The following is an 11,612-nucleotide window of genomic DNA, read 5'->3' as shown; positions in this document are numbered from 1 at the left end:
AAGTTTACGGCATTTATTTCCCGCTCTTGGAAATTGTCGGAAAGGGGGAAAACAACGAAACCCCTCCAAACTAACTAGAAGGGAGGGGGGGGAACGAAAAAAAAAAAAGTACCTCACGATTCACGGATTGCGGTCTCCTTCGCAAATGAGGCACTGCCTTATTGAACTCGATACTGGTGGTAAGCTGTTCGGAGCCTCATGGATAACTCATGAAAGGCAGGCAGCGAAACGCTCCCTTTACTATCAGAGAGCACCACACTTTGCTGAAGCTCAGGGGGGACAACGACACCTCTTTCCCAGCACTCAACCGGATCGGTCGCAAAGGGAAGCACATTGTGCTTGTATGCATCCATAAGAACCTTGCCAACGTGAACGGGACGCCTTTGCAGCCTTTCCCTCTTTTGCTTCCGCCAGAAATCCAGGAATTGTTCACGATAAAGTTGCTTCTCAAGGAGAACGCCCTGCTTGGCCACTTGAGCCATCCTCACTTCGGTCACCTTGAGAGTGTGCAACTCCGCGGCAAATGCCATGGATCGGTGTGTCCAGCGCTTCATGATGGTGCTCACTGCAGCTTGCTCCTCCTTTTCAAGGCTGCACCGCCGCATAACCTCTTCATTCAGCAGAGAGCCGACAACTTCTTCTTCTCCGCCAAAAATATGCAAGGCGCTCGTTTTGTGGTCCACCTCCGCCAATCGCTGCCAATACGCTCTCGTGAGGGCAACGACCCTCTCGTAGGAGCCCTCAGGCAAATCCTGCCACACGTTCGTACTGTCGCAATCCGAAGAAGAGCGGGGACTCTCCATTTTGCCCATTCACCTTCAAAGAAAAGAAGAAAAAAAACCGCCCAACGCATAGTAACAAGAGCAACCAAGTGAATCACGCTGCCTCTCCTTGAAAGACCCCAAGTACCATGGTCTCCCATCTCCAGCCAAATCAATAAACAAATTAATTAGACGAGTCCTAAAACGGGAAGCAGCTGATGCGCACAAAGAAAAACAAAAAAAAGAAGGAAAACGGTGAAATTCCTTCTTCAGCTGCCCACAGAGTCAGGATCGTCTTTTTTTTATTTTAAAGTTACTCTCCTTACGTGTGCTTGTGCATGTGTGCGTGTGTGGGATTGACTCCAATGCGGGAGGCAACCTCATTCGAAACCCAGGCCGAGTGGTTTGAAGCACACATGTATGCAATGACACAGCATCTACACTACACCACCTGCGTCCACTCTAGAGATCTCCCTCTTGACCATTTTCATCCTCCTCCTTATTCCTGACTTCTTCTGAGACCGGCGTATCCTTTAAAGCCGTGCTATGTTCACGAACAAATTCGTACATGTCATTGAAAGTGCGGTCCCCCTCGTAGCTAATTGGCGGTTTTCCATGGGGAACGAAGTAGATGGTCGGGAACCCGGAAACCGCAAAAACCGATTGGTCCACGTGGTTAGCGGTCGCATCCATGGCGGCAATAATAACGTCCGAGGACTCAAATTCCTTCGCCAACTTCGCGTACGTTGGAGCCAAGTTCTTGCAGTGACCACACCATGGAGCGAAGAACTCGATCAGCATGTCTTTTCCAGAAGAGAGGTGTTTATCCAATGTCTTTGCCACAACCGTGGTCAGCCCCTCAACTGTTTCAACTTCAGGTACGGGTTGGGACTTGAGCTCCTTGGCCACTTTGCCTTCGGAGACCTCCACAATGAATTTTTCAATGCCCTCAGCAGTCACCGGTTCAGTGGACGGATGAACAAAGTGATCCTCACCTCGAGCAATCACAAATGCGGGGTATTTTGCGTCCTCTGGAAGGTCAAGGCTTGGTGCCACCCCGTACTGCTCCGCATCTACCCAAAGGAGCACCACATGACGGCGCATTTTCCTTCCCAACTCCACAAGTTTGGGTTTCAGCTCCTGCGACGCCTCCCCGCTCGGCTTCAATAGGACCCAACCCACCGGTGTTGATAGTCCAGCGTAATTCATGTACGTCCTCGGGCCGATCTCCCCCGCGAAGGGGAGAACCGAAACCTCCAAGAACGAATTCAGCTCCTCAGCCTCCATCGCCCCTTCATAAACCTCTTTTTCCCCACCTTTTCTGAATACGATGATAGATTCCGGCTTCTCCTCGGGAAGGATCTCTGGATCCGTGATAACGGCAAACTTCAACTTCATCCTTAGCCTCTGTGCAGAATTTGCCAGCGTCGTTGAAAGGGCCGATTCTGTGCCCGAAGCCACCCCCACACAGACAGCATCATGCTCTTCCTTTAACTTGGCCAACTCTTCGGCACTCGATGGATAAACGACTGCAGGCCCAACGTTTGCCTTCACGTAGTTGACGAGATCTGTGCTTTGGCGGCCCCCTTTGTAGTGTTCCACCTCTTTACCCTCACGGAAGAGGATAATTGTGGGGAACCCCTGAATGGAGTATTTCTTGGCCAACTCCTTTTCCTTAGTGCAATCGACATCCACCATGATCGCCTCGCTGGGAATCTCCTTGGCTGCCTTCTCCCACTCCGGGGCAAGCTTCTGACAGTGCCCACACCAAGGGGCGTAGAACTTCACAAGCGCCACTTCACCCCTTGCAAGGACGCTGTCAAAGTCTTTATCGGTGGCTGCCACAACTTCACTTCCCTCCACCCGAAGCGAGCAAAGGAGAAGGGTGACAAAGACAAGAAAACGTATCATGCCTGCGTGTATCTTTTTTATTAACAATTTTTTTCCCTCTTGCTCGTAAAAACAAACGGAAAGGAAACAAGAAAGAAAGCAGAGGAAGAATAAATAAGTTGCAGGTTAAACTACCGTGCACCCTCCGCAACCGATGCGGCGTCATGCAGAATGCAGAGTGCATTCCATGCAGTAGTGAGGGCGCCACATCCCTCTTTTCTCCGTGGCGTAAGCCGCCCCCTCTTTCCCCCTTCCTCCAAAAAACAACAACAACAGCAACAACAAAAGCGACAAACAACAATAACAAGAAGAACGCGGCCGGGATAAGCAAGCAGAAAAACACGTCACACCAATGGATAATTGCAGTGTCACGCCTCAAATGTCAAAGCCAACGAGTCGCATAAAGATTTCAGCTTCCTGTTTTCACCTTCAAGTCTGTGACTTTCGCGCTGCTGGGCTTGAATCTCACGTTTGAGATCCCTCAGCTTCGTCGCATGTTTTTCCATCTCCATATTTACATTTGTTCTCAATTCATCTATCATTCGCTGTAGCTTCGTTCGCTTCGCCTCAAACAGTCTTAGTTGTTCACGAAGATGTTCCTTTTCCTCCTCGGCTGCGGCAGACCCGCGGAGGGCGTCACTGGCAGAGATGGAGGCCTCCCGTTTGGACTCCCCGGCCTGAAGGGAGTCTGAAGAATATTTGGTGTCACGAAGAGCATCCCAAAGCCGCTGATTCGCATTCTTGACGTTCTCCACTTCTTCGCGAAGTGCTTTACGTTCTGCTTGTATCCTTTCAACTACTCCAAGGGCGGCCTTTTCCTGACCTTCAACAAGACTCGACAGGTTTCGCTGCGAATCCAAAATAAGTTCATTGGCTCTCTGCTTCTTCAGCTCAATGACATCTGCCAGATCCCGCTTCCTCCTCACGCAATACGCAATGGCTCGCTCGCGCTCGCGAGAAAGCTCGCGTATAGCCTTCAGCACCTCCCGCGCTCGTGCATCCTCCTCCGGCGGAACGCGTTGGTGGTTGCGACTTAACGAGGTCTGTAGCTCATCCAGCATGGAAATAAGACTCACCAAGGTGAGTCGCCGTCGGGCATCCGCACCCTCAGCAGAGCCACTCAGCGACTCCACCTGCGCCACAAGCGATTGGTCCTGGCCCTGCATTTCCTTCAGTCCAGCATCGGCTTCGGAGAGTCCCTGTACATATTCCTCGCGCGGTAGACGGGACTCTGAGGTTGTCTGAAGCCTCCTTCGCTCTGTGCGCGCTATACGATTCTCAGTCAGTACATCTTCAAGTTGCACCTGAGCCTCCTGTAGCTCCTCCTCCCCTTCTTCAAGAGCCCGCTCGGCATCGGCAACCGACAGCGAGATCGAGGCCATTCTTTGACTTCGGTCCTGCAGGAGCTTCTCTTGAGCCGAAAGTGCGTCCTCGAGTTCCCGCAGCTGTTGTTTCAACTCCCTCACAGCCTCTTCCTGCTTTTCGTCCATCGCCCGACGCAATCTCGGCAAACTACGACTTTGTTACTCGAGCAAGAACAAAAACGAGAAAAAAAACTCGGGGTGGTGCTATGAGACGCGGGGAAGAAAAAGTAGCAGACAACATCACGGCACCAGTGCGAAACACGTTCAGCGGCAGCGCAGTAAGCCAGGAAGGCGCATCTCAAAAGCAAGCAAAAAGAGTCTCATGACTTCGGCCGGAGAGCCAACGCATAATGGAACCCCATCAGACACCTGTGCTCTTCCACCAGCGAGTAACGAGCATCTTCTCTGATCCATTTGTTATAGTCGTGTGTGAGGTGCATGGAACTCCTCGTCAGAGAGTTGAACCAGCGCACTGCAGACAGGAGCGTGGGCCAAGAGGGACTCCCAAAATCCATCAGTAGTACATAGCCGTCTTTGCTGACATACGTTGAGGCGGCATTCAACATCTGACGAGCATCCGTTTCGGTTCTATTTAATAGCTCATTTCGGATCACCACAGTGTCGTACCTGTGGAAATCGGGCAGCTCTGTTTCCCTCCGTTCGATTAGGTCAAAAACAACTGTGCTTCCAACCCAGTTGTGATCGTTTTTGACCATAAAATCCAACGTCATGGCTTTCCGCCGTTCCGCCTGCACCGCCTCGGGGAGGGTCGCATCAATTTTGTATCGTCCATCATCAACGACCTTTTGGTCCACGATAAACTCCACACGAACCGCCTTCGACATCTCATAAAAGCTGACATCCTTGGCATCCGCTATCTTTGGCGTCAGGTCCAATACTCGGCCACGACAATATGTCTGGTACATGCGCCTCAAGGAGCGATACATAAGCCACTGCGGAATCAGGCTCATCCCCCACACCAAGGCGGCTCCACCAAAACAGGTTACCAAAAAAATGTTTCGCCCATGCACCACCTTCGCATATTTCTCCCTCGGTATGACCACTGGCTCGTAACCAAGTCCCTCTGCACTGTTACCATCTATGATCTTCTTTTGCATTCCAAGCAAAACGTCAACAATTGACTGTCTCTTTAGAGAAATAAGGCCTAAATCTGAGAGCACAAAGTGGGCAAATAAAAAGAAAAAAAGAGGAGGGGGAAAGGGGGAAGAGGCATTGGTATCGCCACAGGCCTCATATGTACCGAAACAGACGGACGCAAGGACAATAAAGTCGTCGTCGATGACACAATCTCATCCAAATTAATACGAGACTCGCATTTCACCCCGTCCTTGAATTGTGACGATAGAATGCAAAGCCCCAGTAACACATTGTCAATGGGTCCAGCGGCAACCCATTAAACCACTCTATTCTGAAATGAGTAAGCCACAACGCTGGATCTACAGCAAGGGAACGAGACGGGCCCAGCCATTTCGATGTTCTATCAAATGTAAGAAAATCAAAGAGGACCCTGAGAGGCCGTCGGTGTTTGTGATCTAGGCGCCCCAACAAATGGTACTCACTTGCCTTCTCTCTCAGATGTCCCTCCACAGATCGAATGTCGTTAAAGAAACTAAAGCAGGGCTGCTGCTCTTGAAGTGCCCACGAGGCTTCAAGAGAGTACAGTGAACCTACGAACATGCTGATCCCCCTCCACAAGAGCAGTTGCGTGCGATTAGTGCACAAGGCGCCGCAAAGAGCGCCAACCGATGCAAAGTACAGGCCAGTAGGATTAAATGCGCTGTTCAGCGTTCGACAAAGAACAGCTCGCTCTCCAAGGTTTGGGTCATACCCATCCTTCTCAATTTGCCTGAGTAGTTCCAGGAAGGCATGCTCCTCCAATGCGGTCATCCACCTTTACTTGCTGCGTCAAGGGCGCCCCCTCCTCTCCCCCCCACCCCCCCGGCCGGCAACGACAAGAAGAAGAAAACATGAAACGAAACAAAGAAACACTCAATAAATAAAGGCAAATTATGGAAACGAGTCAACCAATAATAATAATAACAACAAAATTAGTAAAAAAAACGTTTTATTGACAGGTTTGGGCTGAGACGCTGAAACGGCGTCGCAATTACCTCTCCTCGTTTCTAATTAGTGCTATTACTCTTAAAATGGTGGTTATGTGCTCCTTTCTTACTTAGCGGTTTCCTCTACCACGTCCGTACCCGCGTCCACGTCCACGTCCACGTCCACGTCCGCCTCTGAAGTCGCTGTCGCGCACGCGCCTCTCCGAGTACTGTGCGACTTCAACCACGCTTTCTGCGATTCCCTCCACCAGATACTGAAGTCGAGAAGTGTTGCTTCGGTCAACGTGAAGGTACTTGTCTTCCCTATCCCAGAAAGCTATGAGTGAGCTGTTGCTTTCCGAGATAATGTCGTTGATGACACATTTTACCTCATTCTCGGTCAACTCGTACTTCTTCATCATCATATCCACGGAGATCGCGGCAAAATTACACCGATGATTATAACAGAAAATACGAAGGGCTGCTTCTTTTAAATGCTGCAGGAATTTGTTAAACGCTTCTTCACCATTCGGCATCTTGGACCATGCCGTCATATTTTTGATGATTTCACTGGCTTTAGCATAATCCCCCAGTTTTAGCTCAATGTAGGCGGCTGTTAGTTGCTCTCTGAATTCCACCGGTTCGCCCAATAACGGTTGGTACGCCATTTGATTGATTATCCGGTAGAAATAGCTTTGATGACGACTGCCCTCATACGGCTTTTTAGCTTCCTTTGGAGTATCCACCACAAGGGTGGAGAGCATCGTTGCAAGCTCCAACTGAGCATGCTGAATGTAAGCATGTGAAGGCACCAACAAATCGCGGTATTTTAGCTCCTTTTCTTCGCTTTCCTTCACGTAATCTGGCATCCTTTGGCTAATCAGGACGTCATGGTTTCGATTAGACCACAAAGGGCTGAGGAGGTTGTAGGCTTGAATGACATCACCCGCCGCAAAAGATGCCAAACCAAGTTGCGCAATAACCCTGTTGTACAAAATGGCAAGGTGGACAGACTTTTCTACAGTTTCCTCCACCCCAGAGCGAAGCACAAGGTCTCTTCCCTCTTGGTAATTTCCCTCCAATCCCATCTGGTATGCGAGGTTGAGAAGGGCACGACACTTAGCCTCTTCATCTCCAATAACGAGAAGTTCTTGATAAAGCTCACGGACGGTTTCGATGACTGAACTAGTGACAATATTGCGGGTCAGTCGAGTCATTTTATGATAGAGAATATCGTGGGCCTGTTGCCGTCTTGAACCAAGGATATCAATAAGAATTTGACAGCAAATCGCCTTTCCACGCCTGCGCTGCTGGTAGTAGCCAAGAACAGTGTCGGTCAGGTCCACTAGTTGATTCTCCAACTTAATTATCTCAAAGTACTCATCGGTGGCGCCTGTCTTAAACTGCGCAATGCGCAGTAAATGAATTTGCAGCTTTTGCAATAAACCACACAAGCCATCCACAATTATGGCCCGCTTGCTTGTGAGGTCGCCGGAAAAGTCTTCTTTAACTGCTACTGCAGGATTTTCAGTCATAAGTGAATAGCACCTGCTCACAGTGGTAAACGACTTCGTCCAGGTGGTAGTGGCAACGTAGGGCAAGCGTGTATCTTCTTCCAGGAGTGCGTCTGCAGCGATTCCCAGGGCGGTAATTCGAAGCGCTGTAAACCCCTTTTTCTTGCACTCTTGAGCAAGCTTCTGACACCTCGCAGCCCTTTTACCCTTTTGCACCAAGGCTTGCTTCAGCTCCTGCGCGATGTCTTCCTCGGTGAGCTCCTTTTCTTCTTCAGCCTGTCCTTCATCCCCACCGTCTTCCTCGCTTTCCTCGTCGTGTAGCCTTTCGATATCGTGCTTGTACGTTTCAGTCAATTCCTGGAGAGCCTTGATTAGCCTTTTCAGACTATGAAAGTCCTCGGGCCTTTTAAAAGTCTCTTTCTCATCCATTTTTTCTGATAAGTCAGGCGTGTTACGAAGGCATTCCAGAAACGGCCAAGGGATCGTTTTAAATTTTTCCTTATGTGCCGTGGCCTTTTGTCGCAGCTGAACGAATGCCTTTTCCGCCTCATTCCAAGACTCGTGGTCAACGTTGAAATCGAAAAGGTCACTGATGGTCTGAATTTCATTCAGCGACTTTTCATTGCGAGAAAGAACCACCTGCCTTTCATCCGCGTCCTCATCGTCAGTGACCTCAAACCACTTGGGGTCAATTTGGGCCACCTGCCTTTCCACCTGCTCATCTTGATGGATGACCTCCTCAAGGCTCTCATCACTGTCGCTGACGTCGAAAAAGTTGCTCATGTCGCAGAAAACTACTCGATTCGCAAATTGATAAACAAAAGAAGAGTGCGGAAACAGCAGCATCAACAGACAAGCAGCATACGACAAACGAAGACACAGACGTAGCCGCACACACACACACACACATAAAAAAAATCACTTGACAAAAACGACAAAACAACCAGCAATGATAGAAAACTCTTCAGTGTCTATACCCCGATGTGACGACTCTGACAACGCCAGTGCCATCCGTTAGAGCTCAAAATTTCAAGACAGCACTGACGTGTAACAAACACCCCCCCCCCTCTCTCCTCCTCCCACCCATCACCCAGTGAGCCAGAGTCCGGTCGTGTACTTCCCCCCTTTCAGCAATAGCCCTTGTTGTTTGACTACTATTTTTTTTTGTGGCTTTTGGCGCAACAGCTCCTGGGAAATTAATAAAGACTATATATAATGCATATCCTCTCATCATACTTTGCTATGCCTCAGTCTCCCTTCTGTCTCCGAAGACACGGGTGGGCCCAACAAAAGCAGCAACCGGCCAAGAAAAGCACGAACAACTTGTAGCTCAGAATCTGTTCTTTCAAGTGCAATCCAACTCTCATTTTGCATATGGTGCACTTCCCTGATCATTTCTTCAAGCTGCATGGTGCCGCGCTTTAAAGCAGCAAGACCAAAAAAAAAAAAGAACCGACAGAGCCAAAAGACAAAGGTATATTGGCCTCCATACACTCAAGCCGGTTTCAAATACAGCACGGAAACAGTTTTTCCATTGTAGTCAATGCGTCCATCAAACAGCTTCTTGATCATGGTTGAAATCCGTTGGTTTTCAAAGGAAACTACAGTGGTGCCTGGATCAATGGGCACAAGCTGCTTCACTCCTTTAACATGTTTCAAATTCAACTCCACCCAAAAAGATGAGGCACCCCGCAGGACTAGAGAGTTAGAAGGTCTATACGTCACACGGCACCCCGGTATATCCGAAACTGGAGCTGTCGTGATACTTACCTCTATTGCCTCACCAAAAAGCAGAAATCCATTTAATTTTAAATATGCATCCTGGGCAGATGCCGATTCCGTATATGACACGAGTGCTTCACCACAAGAAGCATCCAGAAGAATGTCATATACCACACCATATTCAGCAAAACACCGCAGTAGAGTCAGCCTACAAAACTCTACACCGAAATGAAAAACTAGGTTTCGCACTCGCAGTATCTCCATATATATATCTTGTTTTTTTTTTTTTGGGGGGGGGTACTGGTTGTGTGTTCAGTGAACAAGGGGCTTCTCAGGCAACACAAGCTCAAGCACAAGATCAGGTAGAGAGAAATGAAGCTCAACTTCCATAACAGAGCAGATATAAAGCTGGCAATGTCTCAAATAGTACCCAAGAACAATGCCCACACCTGGAAAACCCATGCACAGTCAAAAGAACGTCACATCCAGGAATCACAGAAACATCTCACAGAAACAACAGTAACAGTAAGAAAAAAACACACACCAAAAGAAAGGGAAAACTAGTGCAAAGATGTCCACAGGAGCGATTCAAGGTTCAACTTCCTTCCCTTCTTTGCCAAAGCTGTAACCCCTGAAGGAAGGTATAGTAGAGGACTAGCCTTTGTTACAAAGAAAACTGCGTTAAGCTGATGAAGTGCCACAGCAACATCTTCTATTGTCATCCCACTTTCCCAAGAAAGCGAATTCAGTGTAAGTGGAAGTCCTTTCTCATTAAGCGAATCTATGGATTGAAGCAGTTCTTCCCGCCAGATTCGACTAAACACCTTTTCCCCTGAGGTACTCAGTGGTCTCTCGGGTGAGCCTGGAATTCCCTCTATCCTTCCCATCTCATAGGACAACTCAATTAAAAGCGTTCCATACCCTTTATGGCGATACGGTGGCAGTACCATCACACATGAAAGTGAATTTTTACAAGCCATACTCTTTCTCCATTCCTTACTAAAATACCCGACAAAATGATAACCGTAATCATTTACCTCAAATAGTGCAATGAACGCAAAGAAATGTAGATCGTCCAATGTGGTCTTTTCCGCAAGAAAATGTTTGGCAATTCTGGCAATGCGCCGACTATAGGGAATAGAGGCAACTTTTCTTCCATCAATTTCAAACACAGCACATCGTCTCCTACGACAGCGATACACCTCGTCACCTGGGATCCAAAATCGATTTGGACATACCTCTGTATGTTCCCGCAGCTCCCGTACAGTGGATAACCACGAAAGACACGCCTCACACATGAAGATTTCAGTAAAAGCATCTGTTTTCTGAAATCCAGAAGGCACGTGCTCCGCTGCATACTCGCTAAAAAGAGTCTTAAAGTTTACACCTACCATCCTTTTTCGTTTCATTAACTCCTTTCTTTTTGAAGGAAAAGAAAAAAATCTGGACAAAGAAAAGAAGGAAAAACAACTTCAAACTTCAACAATGCTGGAAGAAAAAAACAGCATGTGATTCCCAAGCAGAATTTTATTCTAAACACACACGAGAAAAAAGGCAACAAAAAAAGTCAAAGAAAGTTTACACCACAATCATTGTAGGTTCCCAATGTCAACTCTCTTTCAAGCGCGTAAAACTTCCTAAAATCACGAAAAAACAAACAAACTACTATTACTAAAATCCCAACATCCCCCCAATTTGAAATCATTTCCTATTTTCCTAATGATGTCCTAGCTCCACGGCCCCCGGTGCTGGCCTGAGGGTTGCTGGGCCAGCCGCATAGCCCTCACCAATATCAAAGGCAAAGTCCCATGGCTTTCTGTCCTCCTTCCGCCATCCATAGTCAAGATGGCTTGGGCCACCACCAGCAATATCGTCCAGTTTAGCCCAGAAGCCATCAAGCATAATAGCACCAATGATCAAAAACGGGCCACTGACACAAAGAGCCATCCAATAATTTTGTCCCGGTTTGTGGTAAACCTCGCTCGTCCAAAATCCAACTCCCCGAAGTCCAAAATTTGGACGAGCTTTGGCCTTTGCGTTGAAGGCATTTAGGTAGGTCCGCCTACTGGTAGCCAAGGCAGCGCGAAACATCTTTCAGAGTCTCTTTGTATTTTCCTTACTTTTGTTCAATGCCTTGAATAACAACGGTAGTCTCAATAATATCCGCACATAGCAGCAATCAAATGCGATATAGAAATAGATGGAAAACGAGAAGCTCACAACAATAGAAAACAAAATTCAAAACAAGGTACTGGAATCCCAAACGAATTTAGCAACCAAAAAAAAACACACACACAC

General features: G+C 48.1%; 9 protein-coding genes across 9 annotated transcripts, besides 3 other annotated features; all 9 read right to left on the bottom strand.

Moving 5' to 3' along the window:
- Positions 1 to 158: 158 nt before the first annotated feature.
- On the bottom strand, positions 159 to 812 carry Tco025E_01952 (uncharacterized protein; the record flags this gene model as incomplete). Its single annotated transcript, XM_029368888.1, has 1 exon — positions 159 to 812. One exon carries the CDS (start codon positions 810 to 812, stop codon positions 159 to 161), a length of 654 nt encoding a protein of 217 aa, XP_029230966.1.
- A 411-nt stretch (positions 813 to 1,223) lies between these two features.
- On the bottom strand, positions 1,224 to 2,672 carry Tco025E_01951 (putative protein disulfide isomerase; the record flags this gene model as incomplete). The annotated part of the gene is made up of 1 exon (XM_029368887.1): positions 1,224 to 2,672. The coding sequence occupies one exon, from the start codon at positions 2,670 to 2,672 to the stop codon at positions 1,224 to 1,226; it is 1,449 nt and encodes a 482-aa protein (XP_029230965.1).
- Positions 2,673 to 2,910: 238 nt separating this feature from the next.
- Positions 2,911 to 2,965: a microsatellite.
- A 54-nt stretch (positions 2,966 to 3,019) lies between these two features.
- Tco025E_01950 (elks delta-like protein) lies at positions 3,020 to 4,141 on the bottom strand (the record flags this gene model as incomplete). Its single annotated transcript, XM_029368886.1, has 1 exon — positions 3,020 to 4,141. The coding sequence occupies one exon, from the start codon at positions 4,139 to 4,141 to the stop codon at positions 3,020 to 3,022; it is 1,122 nt and encodes a 373-aa protein (XP_029230964.1).
- Positions 4,142 to 4,335: 194 nt separating this feature from the next.
- Positions 4,336 to 5,133, bottom strand: Tco025E_01949 (uncharacterized protein; the record flags this gene model as incomplete). Its single annotated transcript, XM_029368885.1, has 1 exon — positions 4,336 to 5,133. One exon carries the CDS (start codon positions 5,131 to 5,133, stop codon positions 4,336 to 4,338), a length of 798 nt encoding a protein of 265 aa, XP_029230963.1.
- Positions 5,134 to 5,353: 220 nt separating this feature from the next.
- Tco025E_01948 (uncharacterized protein) lies at positions 5,354 to 5,923 on the bottom strand (the record flags this gene model as incomplete). Its single annotated transcript, XM_029368884.1, has 1 exon — positions 5,354 to 5,923. The coding sequence occupies one exon, from the start codon at positions 5,921 to 5,923 to the stop codon at positions 5,354 to 5,356; it is 570 nt and encodes a 189-aa protein (XP_029230962.1).
- Positions 5,924 to 6,062: 139 nt separating this feature from the next.
- Positions 6,063 to 6,097: a microsatellite.
- A 112-nt stretch (positions 6,098 to 6,209) lies between these two features.
- Tco025E_01947 (putative eukaryotic translation initiation factor 3 subunit 8) lies at positions 6,210 to 8,375 on the bottom strand (the record flags this gene model as incomplete). Its single annotated transcript, XM_029368883.1, has 1 exon — positions 6,210 to 8,375. The coding sequence occupies one exon, from the start codon at positions 8,373 to 8,375 to the stop codon at positions 6,210 to 6,212; it is 2,166 nt and encodes a 721-aa protein (XP_029230961.1).
- A 65-nt stretch (positions 8,376 to 8,440) lies between these two features.
- Positions 8,441 to 8,501: a microsatellite.
- Positions 8,502 to 9,086: 585 nt separating this feature from the next.
- Positions 9,087 to 9,578, bottom strand: Tco025E_01946 (putative U1A small nuclear ribonucleoprotein; the record flags this gene model as incomplete). Its single annotated transcript, XM_029368882.1, has 1 exon — positions 9,087 to 9,578. The coding sequence occupies one exon, from the start codon at positions 9,576 to 9,578 to the stop codon at positions 9,087 to 9,089; it is 492 nt and encodes a 163-aa protein (XP_029230960.1).
- A 296-nt stretch (positions 9,579 to 9,874) lies between these two features.
- Tco025E_01945 (acetyltransferase) lies at positions 9,875 to 10,708 on the bottom strand (the record flags this gene model as incomplete). The annotated part of the gene is made up of 1 exon (XM_029368881.1): positions 9,875 to 10,708. The coding sequence occupies one exon, from the start codon at positions 10,706 to 10,708 to the stop codon at positions 9,875 to 9,877; it is 834 nt and encodes a 277-aa protein (XP_029230959.1).
- A 322-nt stretch (positions 10,709 to 11,030) lies between these two features.
- Positions 11,031 to 11,405, bottom strand: Tco025E_01944 (cytochrome c oxidase subunit IX; the record flags this gene model as incomplete). The annotated part of the gene is made up of 1 exon (XM_029368880.1): positions 11,031 to 11,405. One exon carries the CDS (start codon positions 11,403 to 11,405, stop codon positions 11,031 to 11,033), a length of 375 nt encoding a protein of 124 aa, XP_029230958.1.
- Between the last annotated feature and the right edge of the window lie 207 nt (positions 11,406 to 11,612).

This window comes from Trypanosoma conorhini (assembly GCF_003719485.1).
Source record: "Trypanosoma conorhini strain 025E chromosome Unknown Tco_14.4_contig_00071, whole genome shotgun sequence".
NCBI lineage: Eukaryota > Euglenozoa > Kinetoplastea > Trypanosomatida > Trypanosomatidae > Trypanosoma > Trypanosoma conorhini.
This window is presented reverse-complemented; position numbering and strand designations above follow the sequence as displayed.